We start from the raw sequence: 22,922 nt of genomic DNA on the forward strand, positions 1-22,922 counted from the left end.
TCACCATGACTGGAAATCAAACCCAGGTCCTCTGCAAGAGCAGTATGCGCTCTTACCTGTTGAATCATCTCTCCAGCCCATGTTCTCTACCAAGTTGAAGGATTCACTAAAGTCCAAGTAGGACTAAGTTGCAGCAGATAGTCTACAACCTGCCCTGTATTTCTCTCCAGGTAAAATGAGGTAATTTATGTCCCCAGAACATTTATACTTACTTCTGGAAGCTTTGTCTCTATACCTGAAACACTGTGAAGGCAGAAGTTGTCTAGAACATTTATTGGTATGTGTAGCAGACAACATGGCACTCACTCCAGTGGCTTTCAGTCTAGGTGTGGCATTACACAAATGTTATGTATACCTGGGATGCCTCAGAATAGAAGTACTCAAACAACTTCTTTGATAGAGGGGATTGATGGGAGCCAAGCCCTTCACCAATTCTGGTCTTTCCATCTCAGATCTAGGCTCCCTCTGTTCCCCACCTCCCGCTGTGTAAAACCATGTGACCAATCTTGATTATCACAGAGGGAACAATGATAATAATATCCGTTACTCCCCATCTCCCCAAAGCCATTGGATTTGGAGACATTCCTTTTTATCTTTGTCCTCAGGGCCCTTCTCCCACCCTGTCAGGGTAGCAAGGTCCTCTGTAGGGACCATGATTTGTGATTGTTCATTATTTTCTGATCTTCAGAGCAGTCAGTCCTGAATGATGGAAGTACTCCTGATGGACACTTCTCAAGGCTGTGCATAGCACTCTTGAGCTTTTGCAGGGACATAGATCTCTTCTCCAAAGCTGGGTTGTCTGGGGGACAGTTTCAGACTAATCCTACTGATGGACTTACAGCAGCTAGGACTGTGTTCTGATGTTACTGTGGCTGGCACTCTCTGGCCTTACCTTATACACTTGTCTTCAGTTCTCTCTTCCTTCCTGGCTTGGGGAGCAGGGAACTAAATTGCCAATTGCTTTACACTTCTTTGCACTTCTCCATCGTATTTAGGCTTCTCCTCTTTTGGTTTCCCAGACCTTTTTGTGTCCTCTTCACTGCAGATTCTTCTCACTTGCAAATGCAAGTGATTAGGTTTTTTGTTTTTAACATACTTAAGTCTTCTTCCTAACTTTTGACCAGGGTTTTTCCACCTCTGCTATTTTGGTTCAGAGGTTTCTTTGAAGTGGAGACTGTCCCAGGCATGTAGCTTCTACCATTCAACTTGAATGAAGTTGGAGAACAGGGGACATTTTAAGAAAAAGGCTTCTGTCCTAAAATTTTTTAAAAATTGTGCTAGTCACAGTGGCCTCAATATGATCAATACAACACATTTATAGTTTTCTCTTCAATATCTATGATTTTAATTAAAATATTTTAAAAGAAGTTGCATGATATTATGTCAATTAATGTTCAGTTGTATGACACTAACTGTTGACTTTGAGCCATTGTAAAGAAATCACAGCATTGCCAAGAAAGAATAGCAATTTCTTTTTCTTTTGTAAATTTCTTTTTCATTTCAATTATTTGGAAAAATTCTCATGAGCCATAAATTTTTATTAGAAAATGTGAGTCTGATATTTTAGGTAAAGAATTTTTACAACCTTTGGGTGTGTTCTACCTTCAAAATCTTTAATATAGTGTGGTTACTGCTTTTCCCTTTCCAAGAGAAAAATCACTAGAACAGAGCACTGACGCAAAGCAACATCCAGAAGTCAAAATACTTTATTATAAACATTTTCAGAATATAAACCGATTTTGTGTGAAGTCTCTGAAACTTTTAAAACTATATGTAGAATAAAATTATGTTATTTCACTTTCCAACCCAGAAAATACATTTCAAGTTAGATCTAAAAAAGGAAATCTAAATTGCTTCATAGAGAAAGCCAGTGAGCATAAAAATATGTGACTCAAAACTAAAAGAAACCCAACCAAGAAATAGGTTGCACAAAAGTCAGTTAATCCTCCAATTTTAAATAAATGATCTCCCAAGGGAAAATAATTCCACTACCACAGCAATTTGGTCAACAAAACCAGAGCCACACTCTTAAAGGGAAATTCTACCATATGTAAGAAAAGTTAATAAATCTTTTAGAAAATAGAAAAGTAATCTCCATGCTGGAAAGCAAGCACACTAAATACTTCATGTTCACTTTGTTAGTTCAAACTTCCGTCCACATATGCAAGTGACATGAATATGAATGCACAAGAAACCAAGTTCCTTGACTGTTATTTCAGTTGGGCCTCAGATCAAAGGAGCTTCAAAATCCAAGGATAGACTGGTCCCAAAGCATCTCCTCCTCTGTTCTTTCTTCGCCTTGTTCCTTTTTTTCCTTCCTTCGCTTACGGTCCTCTTTCTTAGATGATACATCTCTGTTTTTTTTCTCTTTTCGATTCTTAAGCTTTTCTGTACCATCCTGTATAGTTTCTGTTTCTGCCTTTGTTTTCTTTCTTTGGATGCTCCTATGTTTGTTTAAATCCATTTCCTCAGAACTCCTTTTCCTCTCATGTTTGGGCCGTTCTTCTTGCCTTTCTCTGCCCTCCTCTAGATGTCTTTCCCTTTTCTGGTGCATTTGTCTGTGACTAACTTGAGGGTCGATGGTACTGTGTCCTGAGCAGAGGCTCTTGTGAACTACAGATTCTACACTATATGAGCCACAATTGTATTCTTGCTGACTAAGGTTCAAGGGGACTGGTTTTTCTGAGAAGCCATCCCTGGTAAATTGACAGTAGCTTAGGGAGTTTAGTCTTAGCTTGTCATGAGTTGGTAACCACTGGGGTACCTGGTCTTCTGTCTGTGAACTACTGCATGATCTTGGGTAGGAATGGTTGGTTCCAGATGGGAATCTTTGATCAAACATTCTATACCTGGGCCTGGAATCAAACTCTTCTCTGTACCCACAGCTTTCCAAATACTCCCCTCTCATCCTTCTGAAACAAGTCTTTGGCTCTAAGCCTCTGGCTTTCTGAACTTTAATATAATCTTCAAGTTCATCTTGAAAAGAGTCATATGGCTTGTTTGAATGCTTCATTAGGTTGACAGAAAGGGATTATCTGTAGAGAAAATGGAGAAAAAATACTATATTCTTTTGTTTTGAAAAATTCTTTGCCCTTAGAAACATTAAAATAACAAATAGAAACCCAAATTAAAACATACATTAACAGGGGCTAGAGAGATGGCTCAGTGGTTAAGAGCACTGACTGTTCTTCCAGAGGTCCTGAGTTCAATTCCCAGCAACCACATGGTGGCTCATATAATGGGAGCTGATGCCCTGGTGTGTCTGAAGACAGCTACGGTGTATTCACATATGTAAAATAAATCCTTAAAAAAAGGGGAGGGGATGAAATCCTGTCTTTAAAAACCTACATTAACTGTTAAAATATTTTGATAACGTATGCCAAAGAGAAGTATCACAACAGTCAAATAACTCATAAACCATTAACAGTAACTTCAATATTCTAACTTGGGATAAAAAGGTATAGAAAGGAAATGGCACATGAGATGTAGTCATAAGGCTAGAAATCAAAAATGTAAGGCAACAGGGATGTGTGAATCACGCCTGTGGCAGTGGCCTGATAGAAATGTTAGGTAATTTTAAAGCTGTGATGACTTAGTCGCCTGTTTTCTAAGACAAAGTAACAGAACCATAATTAAGAAATTTAATCTTTAAAATCCTGTTTACTCAAATAAAATAAATGTACATACTTACCTAGCTACAGAACTCTAAGGCTTACTAATGAAAGAATGTGATGTTTGTAAATTCTGGAATGCTGGAAATGATAAACTCAGCTACAAGATGAGCTACTACTCATAGGAGCAAAGGAGAAGGAACAGAATGGAGTTCTGCAGCATCTATATAGCACTTAGATTCCCCTCTATTACTTGACTGCTATAAAGGCATTCTAGAATGCCTTCTGGTTTGTTCTCTCCCAGAAGAGAAGTATGAGGTGGAAACTGAAGAGGAGGCAGAGATGGCATAATAGGGACAAGAACTCACATAGAAAAGTTTCACAAGAGCAACAGCAATTCCTGATTATCTTTCTTTCCCCACATCAAAATACATTTTTGGAGATTTATGGGACACAGCAGCAAATCCTCATGTACAACTGAATATTCCTTCCCTTTAAGAAGTACAATCCAACAAAGCATTCCAGAGGCATGAATGGCCAGCGATTATTCTGAGAATAGGAAAATGGTCTAATTGAAACCTACTTTGGTGAATTAGAAAAACTAGACATCATAATTTAAGAAGCATAAAAATTCTGATTGGGACAGCCACAATAAATATGAAATAAACGCACATACCATTTGATACTTCAAAAGAACATGCATACAAATGGTCAATAAACACAGGAAAAGATGTTGCAGATTATTAGATATAAAATAAGTATGAATTAAAACCACAGTGAGGGATCACTGCACATTCACTGGAATGACTAAAAGACTGACAGTGCTTAGCGAGGAGATGGAACTAGAACTCTGACCTTTCTGGCAGGAATGGTTAAAGGGACAATCACTCAGAAAACAGGTTGGCAGCTTGATCAAGTTACATAAACACCTATGTAATGATTTAGTCATACCACTCAGAGGCATTTACCTCAAAGGATTTATGTCCTTTACAAGATTTTAAATATAAGTATTAATAGTAGTATGAACCCTTCAAAAATCAAATATAAATCAATAGGTAAATGGATAAAGCAAATGATGCTCTACCTAGTGGAATAAACATTATCATTAAAAAGTAGAAACAGTTCTAGCATCTGTCCATTGACAATTGGATAAAGTGGATGAATCTTGAAGACACATTATAATCCGTCCATTGACAACTGGATAAAGTGGATGAATCTTGGAGACACAGGAATAAAGCCTTACCGTTATCAGGCTGAGAACTTGATGGTGAAATCTGATCATATTCAACCATTAATTGCTTCAGTTTTTCAGCATGAACGCTCCACAAAGTGAAGACTACAACCATCAGAGAGCTAAACCATGGAGTAGAGATTATATCTATTTTTGTCTAATACTCAACTCCCATTCACCTGAAACCAAGCACAATTTTATCACAAAGATTAAAAGTTCATACCTACACAACCAGCACAGACCAAATCTACAAAATTCATTTTTATTGTTTGCTGTCAATCCGAAAACTTTAAAAAAAAACATTTATTATGTGTAGAGGTGTATACATGTATAGAGGTCAGAGGACAACTTGCAGGCATCAGTTTTCTCTTTCTACCATGACGGTTCTAGAAATCAAACTCAAGTTGTTAGGCTCCAGAGACAAGCATCTTTACCTACTGAACCATCTTGCTAGCAACTAAAACTTAAGTTTTTTTGGTTTTGTTTTTTTGAAACAGGCTCTCTCTATAGAGCCCTGGTTGTCCTGGAACTCACTATGTAGACAAGGCTGGCTTCAAACTCACCAAGATCCATCTGTTTCTGTCTCCCAAAATGCTGGGATTAAAGGTGTATGCCACCATGTCCAAAGAGTATTTTATTTTAATCCCCTCCCCCCAAAAAGTTTTTAAAAAATGAATTATCTTTCTTGTTCTCCATTCTAGTTTCTCACTCAGTCTTCCAGGAGCCACCCTTTCCGCCCTTTTCCATCCACTAGGGGCCTCTTGATGCCAACCTAGGGTCTACCTTTTTCTATTCTGCCACTTGCACACTTCAGTCATTCCTTCTAGTATTTCTTTGTGATACCCAATGACCTACAGAAATACTAATTAAGGACTCCCCTTGCCATAGTGGTCACAGCAGATTGGGTTCTCAGACCAGTGCATTGCTCTACTCTCCTCAGAGGAGCTGCTTCTCATAGTAGAGAATCAACACAAACACCTACAACTGAACAATGTGTGGAGAGTGACAGACTTTAGAGAACTCAGTCCCTACCATATTGTCTTCATTAAACTCTGGGATCAATGTAGAAGAAAAGACAGATTGTAAGGGTCAGAAGTGATGGATGACTCCAAGGAAACAGTGTCTGCAAGACACAGCAGGACTAATGCACAAATGATTTCAGACTGTGCCAGTATGTACAAGATCAGCATAGGTTCAAGCCAGACAGGTTCTCAGCACTAAAAAGGTAAAGTGGACATGAAGCCCCATCCCTAACCAAGAAGCTGTATGTCATGGATACCTGCTAGAAAACAAAAAAATTAGTTTTCTCCAATTGAGTGTCACTAAGCCTATCAACTACACTCCAGGGCAGGTCCTATAGGTCTCATTCCAAGGAGAAGTTGCCCCCCACCATTCCCCCCATGCGTACGCATGCACACACATAGAGTTCATGTCCTTTTGGCATTTTTGTGGTGTGTGTTTATGTGTGTGTATGGGGGGGGAGGGCATAAAGTTGAGTAGATAGAGAAGATCTGGGAGAAGTTGGGTAAGGGAAGAAAAATATGGTCAAAATATAATGTAAAAATTAAAAAATTATCACAATGGTAAGATGCTCCAATGGGTAATAAAAATCTGAGTTTGATTAACTCACAAGGTAGGAGAGAACTAACTCCTTTGAATTCTCTCTAACTTCCACATGTTTGCACCATGGCATGTAGCCTCCCTCCATCATAATGTTGGCTCCAAGATGGCAGAGCTATGATGTTGGCTCAGTGGGTCTATTTGTCACACAATTACAAAGAAATAATTAGTTTAAATTCCCAAAATGCATGTAAAGGCAGATATACTACTAGTACATGACAGTAATTATTAATTGAAAAACCTCTAACTATAATGAGTTTCACCCCAGTCAGAATGTTTAACGATACATGCTATCAACAGCTTTGGGTGTGTGGAGTTATGCACTGCCAATAGGAATATAAACTTGACCAGACACTATGGATACGTGTATGAAGGCTCCTCAAACCGAAAATAGAACTACTGTATAACCCAGCTTTACTAGTTGTGGGTATAAAACTCTACCACTCAAGTGAACATACACATTTATTACAGCACTATTCACTATAGCTAGGTTACAGAATCAAGTTATACATCAACAGATGGATGAAGAAAATGTGGTATACACTATACAACAGAATTTTATTCAGTCATTTAAAAAAGGGTGAAATTATGCTGTTAGAAAATCAATGCAAACTAGAGATCATCCTATTAAGTGAAGTAAGCCAGGTTCCTAGGCAAATAGTATGTTTTTTCTTATTTGTAGATCTTAGATTGAATGTATGAAGGCACAACACAAAATCTTTCAATATATACATTTCTGGACATTATTAGGCAAAATATTGCCATATGAATAACTTCAGGTAAAACAAAAAGAAAACAAACAAAAAAAAAAAACCTAGTAAGTGCTTAATTGTATGGGGCTTTGCTGTTGTTGGAAGATGCCATGGGTGAATTTCAGTCATCACAGAACATGATGAAGTAAGCCAGTGTCAGAGCAAAGACAAAAATGCTTGGGTCCTTCCTATTCACATTATGAACATGTGCTAACAGCTTTGCATTTTCTACCTCCAAACTCCTTGTAAGAGACAATCTAACAGAAAATAATCTCTTAATGAGTTTGAAACTGTCCACATAGTAGTAACTGAAATGTTGATACAGGGAAAACAGAGAAATTAACATTTTGTGAATAGTCATGAATGACTTTTTATTTACCTGGAACTCTTTTTTTTTTTCTATATTATTACTTTACAATCTTGTAAGAGCCAATTAAGAAATTTCAACACAACTCTAATATCAAAATACTTTACCTGATACTTTTCTACAGAATTAGAATAAACACAGATACCTTCTTTTACCTAATTCTTACAAAATGGCAAACAGGGCATTCTGTGGGTTTAAGAAACAGTGATTGAAAGTGACTTGCCCAATGATTAATGGCCATACTTTCAATCTGAAACCAAAAAATAACTATAATTAGAATAATTGATTCTCAATCACATATAAACTAAGATGTAGTTTCAAACAAGATTAGCAAGGGATAAAACTAGATGTGACTAGTAAGATGGTTTAGAGGGCACCATGGCCAAGCCCAGTAGTGACCTGTGTCAGATCCCAGGGTACAACATGAAAGGTGAGAACTGACTCCATGTTATCCCTTGACCTGACCTCCACTCAGTGCTGTGGCAGGTATGCACCTACACACACACACACACACACACACACACACACACACACACAAATACATGTGTTTATGTGGGAATTATTGAGATGAGGTCTAAGCAGTAAACTGACTTTTATGTTTCATTAAAACAAATGTACTTAGTACTTTTGCATCCAAGATGGCAGAGCTAGAGATCAAGTTTCTCCAGTACTCTGAGCATTACCAGACCAGAGTAGAAATGATTGTGTATAGATGGTAGTGATTAATGGCTACCTACTCCCTCTCTCCATGACACCAGTATACAGGCAAGATATAGAATGGAAGCTACACCACACTAAAGAACAATGGACAGGATCTCAGACTTAAGGTACAGGAATACCTACCCACCCACACTTGTGTATAGCTGAGAGTCACAACTTATCCTGGTCAGTATCTTCATCTATGATCTAGAAGAAAGACCACTAAACAGTTCACAGTGAACTGAAGCCTCTTTAAAGGGCTGTCAAAGGCAAGACTACTGTGTATCACCTTTACTGCAGTGGAAGCCACTGTGAAAAACAAAACAAAACAACAACAAAAAAAAAAAAAAAAAAACAAAAAAAAACCCCACCTTTTGATACAGATTTATAGTTTCTTGAATTTCTTTTCTAGTTACTGTATGAACGTAGTGGCTAAATTTCTAGGGACTTAAGTTGTTGTCTGAATTCAGTGTAAGAGGTGGGGGTCAGAAATGAGCATCAGAGTTAGTTAAGACCTGAATTTAAACCCTATTTACCCAAAAGTCAGCATCTTTACCATCAAAAGGGCAGTGCCATCTACCACAAAGGGTTCTTAAAATGATTAAACAAAATGGCATGGATGAAATTTATCTATTATATTTAAACAGCAGCACCTCTCCAGAGATGCCTTTTTATAAAAACCTGTCTGCATTCATTCCTGATATCTACAGAGAAAAATAAAGGAAGGCAAAATACTGTAGGTTGAATTTTCAATCTTCATTTAGCAATACCGTTTCAAACAGCACCTCAAAGTTTAATTTTCTAACTGCTTACAAGGCTACAATTACAGCTTTTTGCCCATTAGAAACCCCATTATAATATGAAAACATCTAGTTTTCTACTATTTCATACTTACATGGTAACCTTTCAAACTTAAATTTTCATTTGTTTATTGTATATGTACTGGGTGTACATGCCAGAGAAGGCATGTGGAAATCAGGGGATAACTAACTAGAGTCAGTTCTTTCTCCACCATTGGGTCCCAGAGATTGAATTCAGGACTTCAGACTTAAGAGGTGGCCATTTCTCAGGCTGTATAATCTCAAATTTGTAATCTTCCTTGCCTCAGCCTCATAAGTACCTGTAATTATAGAGGTATGACATCACACCTAAACTTAATATTTTTGTATTATGTAAATGAAAGGTACCTGGGATCTGATGATGGAAGTGACCTGGGTCACAATATTGAAATAAGATACTGAACCTAGACATTTTTTGGTAGCAAACAATCTCAAAAAGTAAATTTTATGAGTAATGGATTCAAACCTAGTAAACACTCCATATCTGTTTCACTTTTTTAGACTCAACTATGTTTATAGAGTAAGAAGACTTATTTTCCTTGTCATCATTCCCTAAACAATACAGTATAACAACTATTTACAGAACATTGATATTGTACTCAAGTCAAGGTTATATATACCTACTGATTCAGATGTTTGTAGGTTTTACTACAAGAGATGGGGGTCTGGAACTAATCTCCTGCATATAATTAAGTATGACTATACACTATTAATATTCTGTGAGAATCACAAGGAGGAACCATAAACCAACGTACCTATAGCAGGCAACCTTCTCCCAGTTCGTAAAAATGTGACCATATAAATTTCACTAAATATGTAAGGTCATACAAACATGGGGCTAATCATGTTGTATATTAACCTTTAGGGCTTGGACTAATTTTTCTCCTTCATAACTAATCTTGCCCAAATCACTATGTTTACATGGTCTACAGTTAAACCAACTGCTGAAATTTATTTTACAGATGCTTTTACAGTTCATGAGCAAGAATGCTACAGTCTGACAATATATCCCCCAAATTCAGTGTTGGAAATGCTGGAAACTTTATCCCAGTACAATCCTTAGATGAAGCCTAATGGGAATTATTTAGGTCATGAGGTTGCCACCTTAAAATTTGATTAATGTCAGTTAAGAACTTTTGACTGCAAGCTTGATATTTCTCCACATACATACTCTTGCCTTCCTCCATGAAGGTGACCTTCACCAGATGGTAGCATATTAAAAGAAAAATCACCAGCCTCTAGAACTGTTAAGAAATCTTTTAAAAGCATGGTATTCCATTATATCAACATAAAGTGGACTGAAGACAAAATCCCATTTAGCACCAATATTGCACATTATATTCAGGTATTTATGTATTGGTTTTTCAAGACAGGGTTTCTCTGTGTATCCCTGGCTGTCCTGGAACTAGCTCTGTAGACCAGGCTGGCCTTTGCCTTTTGAGGGATTAAAGGTCTGTGTCACCTTTATTTCTTAGGTTATTTCTGTTTTGGAACATGGTCTCACCACTTAGCCCTTGCTAACTTGGTACTATGCAGAACAGAAGAGCCTCAAACTTGAAAACATCGTCTTTGACTTCTGTGTGCTAGGATTATATGTATATGTTAAAATGCCTGCCTTCTATGTAGCTACTTAAATAAATTGGAAATGTGCTATTATGAGCAAACATCCATGGTATATTTTTTTAAATGCTGTAGTATCAATAAGCCAATATATACAAACTAAAATAGTTTGAGAGAGGAATTACTGTGGCTGGCTCATGATCCATTCACTTCCTTTTCCAGGGATGCAGGTGATAGTAGAAGATGGCACCCAGAGCTGAGCAAAGCTGATTATTTGTTTGGAAGAAGTTTATTTTTACCTTAAGCTATCCTTGGTCAAGGATTACTGAGAGTAAAACCGTATCTAAGAGGCACAGCACCCTGAAGAATGCCACAAAACTTATATAACTCCCTAGGATATGTGGATATATTCATAATCTACAGTGTGACCCAGTGAATCTCACCAAAGATACAAATTTTATTGAAAATAACTGAAAAAGATATACACTAATTTGGGGTTTGCTACATGCATCTACATTATAGTTTTAAGCCTGATTTTAGCACCAGTATATAGCTTTTCTGCTTAAAAATGTGTGTTCAAACAGTTAAATAAAAAAGTTTAGAAAGAATGTGAATATAATCTTTCACAATTATTTTGAATTGTTTAGAAGTAGTAGTTTAGCTACAGTAAGGTAAAAAGGTTAAATAATGTAGTTTTCACAGCTTCCCTGGATTTCAAATTAGTGCACACACATTGACCACAATAATACTGACTCTGCTTTGGACAGGATGTGTTCAGGTTAGCCCCAAACTCCTGGACTCATGTGATCCTATTCATCAGCTTCCTGCTTCAAAAGTTTTGTCTTATTTTTGAAGGTGAGAATGGAACTGGAACTGTAATTCTTTTCTAACTTTCGGAGGGGCTTTCTAACACAGCCTAAAACACACACACACACACACACACACACAAAATTCCAAGCATTATCTTTTTTGTTTTGTCTACAAGTATAACTGGAAATTACAAGTCTTTTTGTAACTACTAAGATACTTTTCCCCCCTAGGATAGGATCTCATAGTGCAGCCCAGGTCAGCCTTGAATTATAGGCATGTGTGACATGCTCACTTTAACTTTTTGGAGGGGTGGAGGAGCAGTCTATGTAGACCAAGTTGGACTAAAACTGTATGCCTCTGCCTCTCAAGCATTGGGATTAAAGGTATGAGCGACCAAACCTAGCTCTACCCAACCTTTTATAACTACTGAAAACAAAACATACAGAGTTCTAAACCAGGTATAGGGTGGTACATTCAGGAGCAAACTTAGGAAGACATTCCAAATGTTCCATAACAGTGACTAGGTAACTTTTAAAACTGCTATGTTTTTTCAAATCTTACTGGTTTTAATCTGAACTCAAGAGATTTTTTAAATGTTGCCGAATGTGCAAATGATCATTAATAGTCCAAACTCTCATGTTCTATGATTATTGTCCTAGCACACAGCTATACCAGGAATACCAGACTGCTCAGAAATCAGTCCAAAACTAATTTACATAACCCTTCCAAAGTTTAGTTATTGTGAGGTACCTCAAACTTGATAATACTGATGTTCTCAGTTTTGTGGGGGGGGGGCTGTCTTTTGCACTAATGTGGCCATCTCTGTCCTAAACCAAATAGATTACCTATAATATTTGCTTACCATGTTCCTGTCCAGTGGCTACAAGCAAATATGTCTCTGGACATTCCAAATGAATGGAAGATGGGGAACCTAAGACAGACCCATCCTTGGTTGAGAACCACTGGGCTAATCTACTCACTCCACTCAATAGATGACACAACCCAAGATCAAGTATGGGACTTTCCCAAGGTCATTGAAATTGCCATCTCACTAGTCTCATTTTTACCACCTATAAGTGGTACAGTGGTCATCACCACATGAATTACCACTTAAAGTAGATGTGGAAACTGGCAGAAAGGTTGGTTTTGTTTTTCCATGAAGAGCTGATTCTAAATTGTCCTGTGATCTGACCATAGAACTAAAAAGAATTGCATGTTGACGCCTAAAAGCTATCCAGGCATACTTGGTGATGGACAGAAATTTTAAAACACATACACACACATTCAGATAAAAATTTTCTCAGGATATTCTAGGATAATTATTTGATTGTAATGAATTCCTATAACATTCTTGCTAAGTGGAAGTGTTAGTGTTTTAAGGATACCATTTTACTCCTGCGCCACTTCTCCAAAGTGAACTGTGTAAGGACGTAAAATACACATACCATGAAAAAAATTACTTTTAGTATTATATTTACAGGTATTCTAGAAAATGTAATCTAAATTATCTAAATATTCTGGCTTCCATATCTTTCACACTGGAGACAAAGAATGATATTAAGGCAAAAGTCCTAAAAATTGTTTTTCTGTTTCTTGGTGTTTTACTAAAATCTACAGTGGGGAATCAAATGCCATGATACAAAATTATTTCCAAAACTGCTTCAAAGACGTATCTCACAGGTGCAGGCTGTCTCATGTGTGTAGCACCCATAAGAACACAATTTCTACTGGGATGGCTAGTTAACAGCTTTTTGTTCTTGTAAATGTGTTGGTGAGAATGTCAAAACTCTCCAAACCTCCATCCAGAGAAACTGACTTAAACCACAATTTAATTTGGCCCCTCCTAGCCTAAGGTCAAGTCCTTGGGACATTCCAACCTCACTTTAAGGAAAGGCTGTCAGGTTTACTGTTTATTTTAGCCCTCAACAGGTGACAGGCCTCCGTGTTTGTGATGTTCACAGGGTTGAAGGAGTTCTACTCATAGTAGAGGTCACTCTTAAAAACCTAACGATACCACCGTTTTTGTTTTTCCCCTCCTCCTGAGGTAGTGTCTCACTCTATAGCTCCGGCGGGTTAGAAATTCTCACAGACCAGGATGGCCTTTGCCTTCCCAGTGCTGGGGATTTAAGGTGCTCAGCACCACGCCCCACAAAGGCTCTATCCATCAGGTCAATGCAGGCTTATTTCCCACAACTCAGCAGGCTTTCAGACTATAAAGGCATTTCTTTTAAATGTGATTAGGATGAAGGAAGCACTTTCCTGGTCTCTGTGGAGAAGATAGGCAACTAACTTTTGTAGTTCCCAGAATGACTAACCCTTGGGAAATTTTCACCTCTACTTTCAGGCCTTCTCTCCTTACACATTCTTTTTCCTTCTTTCTTTTCTAAAAAAGGCCCAAGTCACCCCGAGCAACTCAGAATACAGCTCAGCTTTGCTCCTAGTCAGTAAGAATGGAATAAAATCTTGTTTCTTGCCACTCTCACATTGGTCAATAAATACTAAAACTCGGATCACTACGTCATGATACGTTTGTACTCCCCCCACCCCAACTCGTCTTCCTGGCTCTCCAGAAGTCTAGAAAAGGGTCGGGGTGACCCCCCTCCACCTCACCTCCTCTAGAGGAAAACTTTTAACTCGTGGAAGCTCCCACGCTCCTTTCCAGAACCTAATTCCCAACTACTTTCTGTCCCTAGGCGGCCTGCTGTTAAGTCTCCTCTCCACGCTCCTTCACCAAACTGAGGCTGCTCTCTCCGGGGCTCGCTTGAAGACGGGGGGCTTCCTCACGGACCCCCCCACTTCCCTCGCCCTCTGCTTGGCCGCCTCTTCTCCTGGCCCCCTCGGACCTCGGCTTCCTCGCCAGGCGGTGGCGTCCCTCGGCCATGGCGCAGCGGGTGCTGAGGGGTACTGAGGAGAGAGGCGCTCCGAGGGCCGCCGGCCGCGCCCGGCTCGTCGGCCATTTCGCAGGCGGGGCGGGGCGCTCGGCCTTCACTAGGCCGCGGGGGGAGTTGAGGGCTGAAGCTCGGGCCGCCCCCGCCGCCGGGCGGGAACTCACCTTCTCTGAGGCAGGGGCGGGCGTCTACAACTACTGTCCCCCTCCCCGCCAACAACGCCGGCCGGGGGGGCAGAGGCTGCGGTGGAGGTGGCGGAGAGGCAGGAACACCGCTGCCGCCGCCGCCGCCTCCGCCGCAGAGCAGGCGGGGTGGGGGGAGGAGGCGGAGACCTGACTTCCTGAGGGGAAGTCGCCGCCACCACCCGCGGCTGACTGGACGGCGCCAGCGCCATGGCGGTGGGGCGCGCGGACGCGCATGCGCAGCAGAGCGACCTGGCGCGCAGGAAAATCTCTGGCCCCGCCCTCCATGTTTGCTCCGCCCCTTCCCGTCCTTTCGGACTAACCGGCGCTGTCTGTAAGAGTAGTTATCTTGGTGTCCGTCCTTCTGGCCTTTGGAGGAAAAATAAAAACTAGTGACAAGGCTCGGCAAGGAAGCCAATGTGAGTCTGAAAAATGGATGGGTCCATCGGCAAAAGCATCTAAGAGACGCACAACTGCCCTTTCTTTTCCTTGTGTTCTTATATTAATACTAAATATTAAGCACAATCCCTGCTCATGGTACATTGCTAGCGTAGTCCATAAATTCCCTCTCAGGTTATACATGTACGTGCATAGTATTCCTTAAAGCACACACACGGTATGATCATCATATATGCTCCTATCACATAGATACAGCACCACACAGGTACTACTAAGGTATATTTAGTTTTCTTTACATGGTCATTCATTATTTTGTTTGGAGCGGAGTGAGGGTGGGGCTCCTTTTACCTTATGCACCCCAGAGGTCGAATTCAGGTTGTGGGGCTTGGCAACAATCTCCTTTACACAACGACCCATGTGTGATAGGTTCTCACTTTAGCTCAGACTGGTCCCAAACCAAGGGTTGAAGAGTTGATCACCTAAAAGCCTTCGGTGGACTGAGAAGCTCAGTCTTAACTGCTGAAACTTCTGAGGAGATCCACATAAGCTACCACTTCCTGACTGCAGGGGAACTGACTTACAAGTGGAATCTTCCAACCCCAAAAGCTCCCCGCCCCACTTCGGTCCTACAAAACCCAAGTCCCACCTCCACTCCACCCCCTCTCCCCCTGCCACTAGTGCCACTTGGGCATAGATAATCTCACTTCCCTAAAAGACTGCAGCCTTCCGTTCTGATTAAAGATCGGTTCTGCTTCAGATGTTCATCTTCCTTTCATTTCCACCAAACCTTTTGTGACATTAACTTCTCTCAGCCTCCCAAGTGCTGAAATTCCTAGAGTGAACCACACAGCTCACTCTAAAGACTAAGGTCTTTAGTTTTTAAAGCTGAAGATTGTGCTTTACTCACAGGGTGGCCTGGAAAACAGGATCTTTCTACGTCAGACTCCCAAGTGCTGGAGTTGAATAGAAACTTGGTGTTCCTAAAGATTTGTTCTGAATTGTGTGTGAGTGTGTGTGTGTGTGTGTGTGTGTGTGTGTGTGTGTGTGTGTCCAAGCAGGGTCAGATGCATCAGATACCCTGGAGATACATCTGGTTATAGGTGGTCTGATGTGGGTGTTGGGAACCTAACTCAGGTCCTTTACAAAACAGTATAGAATCCTGAACCTCTGAGCCATCTCACTAGCCCCCCACCTTTATTTTCAATGCCATTCCCTCTGTTTAGTCAGTATCTCCTAAACTCAGTCTCTCAACTTTCTCATTGGTCTGTCACATTGCTTATGGAACGAATGAATGAGCCCATGAGTGTTTGAGCGCCTCCTGGCCTGTTTAATATTGCTGAGCACTCAGCATTCTATTATTAGACACAGCAGGGGCTGGCCAACATTTTCTGTAAAAGGTCAGCAGTAAGCACTTTTGGCCCCACTGGTTATATGTTTTCCAAGGGACATAGTCAGCCTCTGTGCTATGAATACATCTATAGAAAAGATGAGAGCAAGAGAATATGATTGCTTATACTTTACAGTCACTGAAATATGAATTTTATTTTGCCACAAAATTCATTTGATCCCCACACCCCAAACCATTAAAGACAGTAAAAACTATTTTTAGTTCACGGTTGTAAAAGGGTCCTGGAAGACTTCTGCCCTAAATGAACTCTGGCCAAGAAGAAAGGAAGTTGAAGGGCTGACCTAACCTTTGAAAGGAGGCGAGCACTTGCAGCTCTCTCGATTTGCCACTAGATGGTGATCTTTTCTGAGCGTGTAGCTCAGCCAGTGGGTCTTTGACAGGGGACTTTGAAGGTTTTGCAGGGTGTGGAAGCATCCCTTTATTCAGACAGGCCCACCAAAAACTTATCACAAACCATATTGGTAAAATTTCCCCTTTACTTCTGGACTTTCACACCTATCCAGACACTGAATTGTGACATGCATAACTCATAACTGAGGTGATCAGTTTAAAGGGACAACAACGTGTATACATGGCATGGTGGGGTGAGGTGTACGGCTAAAGTTCTAAGTGCTACAACAGGCCTCTAGAACCACATTCTACCCAAAATTCAGGTTAGCAAGATGAACCCCTTCTTACGTTCGGAGGCCATTTACACAGGAGTGTTAGTATCCGGACAATCTCAGCAACTGGGGAAGCTAATGCAGGACAATCATGTTTTTAACGCCAGCTTAGACTATACCCTGAGAAAATGTCACAGCACAGCAGGGGAGCAGCCTAGGCTCCGTAATGATCTACCGATCTCTCCGAAACAGCCATGTTTTGTCACCACCTTTGTCTACCTTTGGGAACATAGTCCGAGCTGGCCCATCCTGACAGCTAATGCCCAAACCCAGTGTCTCGATGATGATGCCGTATGTCCTACAGATCGAAGAACAGCCATAGGCAACAAAGAATCTCTGTCCCTCTCCAATACCCAGAGGGACATTTAGGTAGGTGAGAAGTTGTTTAATGCCACCCGAGTCTAGAACTACACTCCTCAGTCTCTGTCTTTTTTAATTTGGAGAAGACATCGAAACATTTTAATACTGGAGCCCTTTTAATGGATGTGTCTTCTTGTTGAGTAAAGGAACAATTAGAACCCTTTGGTTCAGCACTCCAGTAAGAAGAGATGCTTACTGCATTATAAAGTCATGTTAGAGGCTTCAGTTCCCCATTAGAGATTTGTCTACCCAGATTTGTCAACCTTTGTTTTGGCTTCCACTATCTTAGTGAATAGGTTTGGAAGTGCAGAGATCTGGCCATTTTCTGCCTCTACCGTAGTTATTCTTCCCAAACATATGAAAATAAACCTGCTTACATGCTCCATCTGCAACACACATGTATTAAGTTACTGTGAACTAACTTTTGTCGTCTTCTATGTTGAAGTAACCTAATAGTTTTGTTTTTTAGCTGCGAGCTACTAAATGGCCTTCTTCCTGGATTTCATTTCAGATTTGTTTGCTTCTCTTGTGTGGAGACAGGATCTCACTGTGTAGTCCTGGCTGGCCTGGAATTTTCTATGAGAATTTCATAGTTATATTTACTGTAATAAGAGGTAGATATTTTATGTTAGATTCCTATTAGTGAGTGTATTAGTCAGGGTTCTCTAGAGTCACAGAACTTATGGGTAGTCTCTATATAGTAAGAGAATTTGTTGGTGACTTACAGTCTATAGCCCAACTCTGAAACAATGGTCAGCAGCAGCTGTAAATGGAAGTCCAAGGGTCCAGCAGATGCTCAGTCTCACAAGGCAAGCAGGCGATGAGAGCCAGCCTTCCTTCCTCCAGTGTCCTTCTATAGATCTCCAACAGAAGGTGTGTCCCAGATTAAAGGTGTGTACCACCACACCTGGATCTGGGACTTGCTTTGTCCTGGATGACCTTGAACTCAGAGATCTCCTCACCTTAGTATCCTGAGATTATAGCCACTGTCCCTCAAGATCTCCATGCCAGGATCCAGGTCAGAAACTTGTATCTCCCAGTCTCAAGATCAGGATTACAGGTGAGCCTTCCAATTCTGGATTGTGGTTCATTCCAAATATAGTCAAGTTGACAACCAGGAATAGCCACTATGGTGAGGTAACAAATCATCACAAATTTAGTGACTTAAAATAATGTGCATTTATAATCATCTACAGTTCTGGTGATTAAAGCAGACATGGGGTTCACCTTGTCAGTAAGACTGAGCTCCTTCTGGAGGGTCTGGAGTGGGAATCTCTGACTTTGCTTATTCTAATTTCCACGTATCTCCTGGATATTTTGGCTCATGTGTGTCTCAGTCCATTTTCTGATGCCCCAACTAAATATCACAGAGTAATTTATAAGAAATATGCTTTTTGACTCATGATTCTGGAGGCTGGGAAGTCCATGGTCAGGTGGCTGTATGTGGTGAAGTCCTCTTGTTGGTGGGACTTTCTGCAGAGGTCGAAGGGGGATCAGGACATTGCTCTGAGGGACAAAGCGTCCTCACATCATTTTTTTCTCTTATGATGCCACTTCATAAGTACTTCAGATTAAGGTCTCTCATATGGCCTCATTTAACTTTAATTTCTTTCTGCAGAACCTTTAAATACCACAACTACATTATGTTTCTATCCTTTATATGCCTCATGATAGGAAGTTTATTTCTACATGAATTTTGGTGGACTCTCTATATAACATTTGTAAGGTAGCATTTATGCTTCTGGGTATTTGAACTTGGACATCTTCTAAGGGCTACCTGTCTTCTTTCACCTGTCTTCCTACTACTTAACTATACTGTGCTGAGATGAATATCCACGGACAAAGCTGGATGTTGTCTTTCCTCTTTGCCTCAGGTCAGGTAGATTTCTTTCTTGACCATGGCTTGGGCTGAACATGTACTAGTACAGCATCTAGAGTAGGTGTGAGTCCTTGCCTGACTGAGCACAGTCCTCGGAGCTGCAGTTGCAAAGGCTGTGAGTTACGGAGCAATGTTGATACAGAGCATTTAGTGGATTGAAAACTCAAACTGGGTTGTCATTTTTTTTCTTCACTCTCTTGGTGTTTTAGTTTGGGTTTCTATTGCTGTGAACAGTCACCATGACCACAGTAACTCTTATAAATGGAAACATTTCATTGGGGCTGGCCTACAGGTTCAGAGGTTCAGTCCATTGTCATCATGGCGGAAAGCATGGCATTGTCCAGGCAGGCAGATATGGTGCTGGAGGAGCTGAGAGGTCTACATCTTATTGTGAAGGCTAACAGGAGAATACTGACTCCCACATGACTAGGAGAAGGGTCCCAAACCCAAAGTGACACACACCATCCAACAAGACCACACCACCTAATACTTCACTGCTCAGGCCAAGCATATTCAAACCACCACACTCGGCATTAGTGGTATTTATTTATTGTTTTTATTGCCTTTCCTCCTCCTCCCCTTCTCCTCCTCTTCCTCCTTATCCTTCTTCGAGATAGGGTCAGGCTATTTAGCCCATGGCATCAAACTCACAATCTACCTGCCCTAGCCTCTACAGTAGCTGGTGTAATGATTTGAATGATAATGGTCTTCATAGGCTCACTTTTGAATTCTTGGTTTCCAGTTGGTAGACTGTTTGGGAAGGATTAGGAGGTATGGCCTTGCTCAAGGAGATGTATCACTGGGGGTGGGCTTTTGAGGTTTCTTCACTAGGCCCAGTCTCCTCCTTCTGCCTGTCTTGCAGATAAGATTTCATTTCTCAACTACTGTTCCTTCCCTGTGCCTGCCTGCTGCAATGCTCCGCACCACGACGATCACAAACTAACCCCAGAAACTTTACAGTTTCTGTAAAATTAAATTCTTTCTTATTAAAGTTACCTTGGTCGTGGTGTTTCTTCACAGTAATAGAGTAATAATTAAGACAGCTGGGAGGATGTGGTGCTTTGAGTTTTGCTCATTAGGATACATCTGAATTCTCTGAAAGTATCTAGCTCTGGAATTCTAAGAATTAAGACATGCTCTCTGACAAGGGGGTTGGATGGGTTTCCAAAGCTTAAAGAAGTTTTGAAGCATGCAGTTTGGCTGAAGACACAGAACTTTTGGTACATCCCGATGACTTAGAGAGGATATGAGAGTAAATAAAATAGAGCAAATCACCAAATGACTATTTTATGAAATGCCAAGACCTGTGTTGTCTTTGCACACATCACCTCATTTCTCGCCCACCACGCTGGTAAGACAGAGGTTACCACCCTTGTTTCATAGGTTTCATTCTTAGCCAGTAGTATCAGACTCACCGTGACACACTTCCTTCAACAAGGCCACACCTCCTAATAGTGCCATTTCCTGGGCCAAGCATACTCAATCCGCCACCCCAGATACCAGGCTAGGATGCTTGATCAGCAAAGCCCTGTCATCTCTGACTGATATAAGAACAACACCAACAACAAGGTGTCTCTTTGCCCATTTCCAGGGGTAACTGGGTGATTTATAATGAGCAAAAATGTATTGGCTGGCGATTCTGGAGGCTGATGAAGGCCTTCCTGCTGAATCGCAGAATGGTAGAAAGTCCCCAGTGGACAGAATATGTGGTGGGGGAGAGAGGCCAAACTCATCCCTTTTAGCAGGGATCCATTCTCTTGATAATGGGTTCATTTAGTTGTGAGGGTGCAGATCTAATGAACTAATCGTTTTTAGATGTGCTGACTCTTCTGAATGCAGCACTGAATATTGTTAGGTCTTAAACCCAGGACAAGTCTCACTCAGTACCTCTAGCTCCTTCCAGCACTTTCTATCCTTCCCCCATCCTAGGTCTTTCCCTCCCAGGGCTGGGCTTCCACATCCTCCCCCCACCCTGATCTCTGTATAGCCCAGGGATTTTAGCCATACATATCTCTATTGGCTCAGGCCACCTCTCAGCCAGGAGCCCCTCTCTTGCTCTCTCTCCCCTCTCTTTTTTTCACAGTTCAGTTTAGTCTTCCATTCTGCAGGCTTTCTCCCTTATACCTGCGATAAAAATCTCTTCCACACTTTGAGACTAGTCATGTGCACCCCTTTTTATCCCTCCCTCATTCAATTATGTTTTCTGACACTTGCACTGTGAGGGTCACAGGCAAACCCTAACAATCCAGAATCTAAACATACCCAGAAACTGAAAACACTACACAGAAGCTAAGCCACAGTGCAGAATCTGCAAGGGCCCTTCCTCAGCCTTAGTGAGATTGGCCAGCTGGCCCGGCAGTGGTGCTAAGTTCACTGGGATTTTAGAGCCATGCTTCTAAAGTCATCCCTCCTGGGTGAGAGGAAGGACAGAGAAAGTTGACACCTTCCTGGCAGCAGACACATGCTTGAGGGACTTGGGTAGAAAGGCCTTGGAGATGGGTGCTGTTGTTCTCAAAGCCTGCCTTTTCTGTATCCAGCTACCTTGCCTCATCAGTGATACTGAGAACCTCAGACTTCCATGCCATGGGGTGGGCTGCTGTGAGAGACACGGGTGACACTGGAGAGAAAGGGTGTCCCTGGAGCCTGAAGAGTTCTGCTACATATACACCAAAAGGCTCAATGCAGCTTCTGCTATTTATTTCTTGCCATGGGGACACAGTGGGGTGAGGATGAGGCAAGGGGCCCATCTTACTTGAGAATGCCTGTGTCTGACAGCTGAAGGGTCCCAGAGCAGCCATTGTTCCTCTGCCCCTTGTCTCTGTCTGCTCCAGTTGTCTCCGTTTGATTGTCAGAGGCACCTGGAGGCTAAAAATATCCTACTGACCAAGTGCTCTTGATTTCCACTCAAGCTGACTATGACTGCCGCTCAGAACACAGCACAGGCAGGGAGGATCTTTAAACGGGTTTTCAGGCCCTGACAGGCTCCATGCCAGGACCACACTAGGCTGTGGTCATTTTCTGTCTTGGTGACTTTTCTGGGTGACAAAGAAAGACCTCTGTAAGGTCACTGTTCATTTGCCTCTTCCCTCCAGACACAGTGGCAGAGGGGGAGGTGAGGAGCCAGCCCTGGAGAGGAGTTGGGAAGGGGAGGTGGCCAGTCCATTTATAGTCCTGCTCTTTGGGACAGTGAAGGAGCTGAATAGCAGCAAGGACAAGAGGCTTGGCTCAGTGCGAGCGAGCCACCTCCCGGGCCTGGTAGACTCTGAGATGACAATTGGCAGCATGGAGAATGTGGAGGTTTTCACTTCCGAGGGCAAAGGCAGAGGTCTGAAGGCCACGAAGGAGTTCTGGGCTGCGGATGTCATCTTTGCCGAGAGGGCTTACTCTGCGGTGGTTTTTGACAGGTATGGCGGGCAGGGAGCTGAACTCTCGAATTCTGGCTCCCAAAACCATCAGGGAAAGGAATGAAGTTCATGGACTCCTTGATTTCTAATTTAAAAATTATTCCATGTATTTGTGTGTGTGTGTGTGTGTGCAGAAACACACATGCCCCAGCGTGGAACATACACTTGCCCAAGTGTATGTGGAGAGGCCAGAGGGTAGCTTTCAGTTCTCTCCTTCCACCCTGCAGGCTCTGGGGACCAAACTCAAGTAG

General features: G+C 41.5%; 2 protein-coding genes across 6 annotated transcripts in view; one reads left to right on the forward strand and one right to left on the reverse strand.

The window, feature by feature from the left end:
• Positions 1–1,688: 1,688 nt before the first annotated feature.
• On the reverse strand, positions 1,689–14,697 carry LOC308432522 (lysine-rich coiled-coil protein 1). 4 transcript variants are annotated; one of them, XM_080932299.1, is made up of 4 exons: positions 14,542–14,697; positions 4,855–5,021; positions 3,980–4,160; positions 1,689–3,035 (listed from the first exon to the last, which is right to left on the reverse strand). In XM_080932299.1, exon 4 carries the CDS (start codon positions 3,011–3,013, stop codon positions 2,243–2,245), a length of 771 nt encoding a protein of 256 aa, XP_080788425.1. In that variant the 5' UTR covers positions 3,014–3,035; positions 3,980–4,160; positions 4,855–5,021; positions 14,542–14,697; the 3' UTR covers positions 1,689–2,242. The 4 variants fall into 4 exon arrangements, with proteins under 4 accessions (XP_080788425.1, XP_080788423.1, XP_080788424.1 ...); XM_080932297.1 differs by lacking the exon at positions 3,980–4,160; XM_080932298.1 differs by lacking the exons at positions 3,980–4,160; positions 14,542–14,697 and adding an exon at positions 14,333–14,438.
• A 7,535-nt stretch (positions 14,698–22,232) lies between these two features.
• The window catches only part of SMYD1 (SET and MYND domain containing 1), a 40,615-nt gene continuing 39,925 nt past the window's right edge, over positions 22,233–22,922 (forward strand). The window contains exon 1 of one of the 2 annotated variants that reach the window (XM_080932289.1): positions 22,233–22,671. In XM_080932289.1, the coding sequence (XP_080788415.1) occupies positions 22,535–22,671 (137 nt within the window). In that variant the 5' untranslated portion in view covers positions 22,233–22,534. The remainder of the gene's footprint in view (positions 22,672–22,922) is intronic. The other variant, XM_080932288.1, reaches the window with a different exon arrangement.

The sequence above is a fragment of the Micromys minutus genome (assembly GCF_963924665.1).
Source record: "Micromys minutus genome assembly, chromosome: 18".
NCBI classification, from domain to species: Eukaryota; Metazoa; Chordata; class Mammalia; order Rodentia; family Muridae; genus Micromys; species Micromys minutus.

Excerpts from the sequence above, each read along its gene's own strand:
- LOC308432522 (XM_080932297.1), bottom strand. The coding sequence starts at position 3,013 with ATGAAGCATTCAAACAAGCCATATGACTCTTTTCAAGATGAACTTGAA.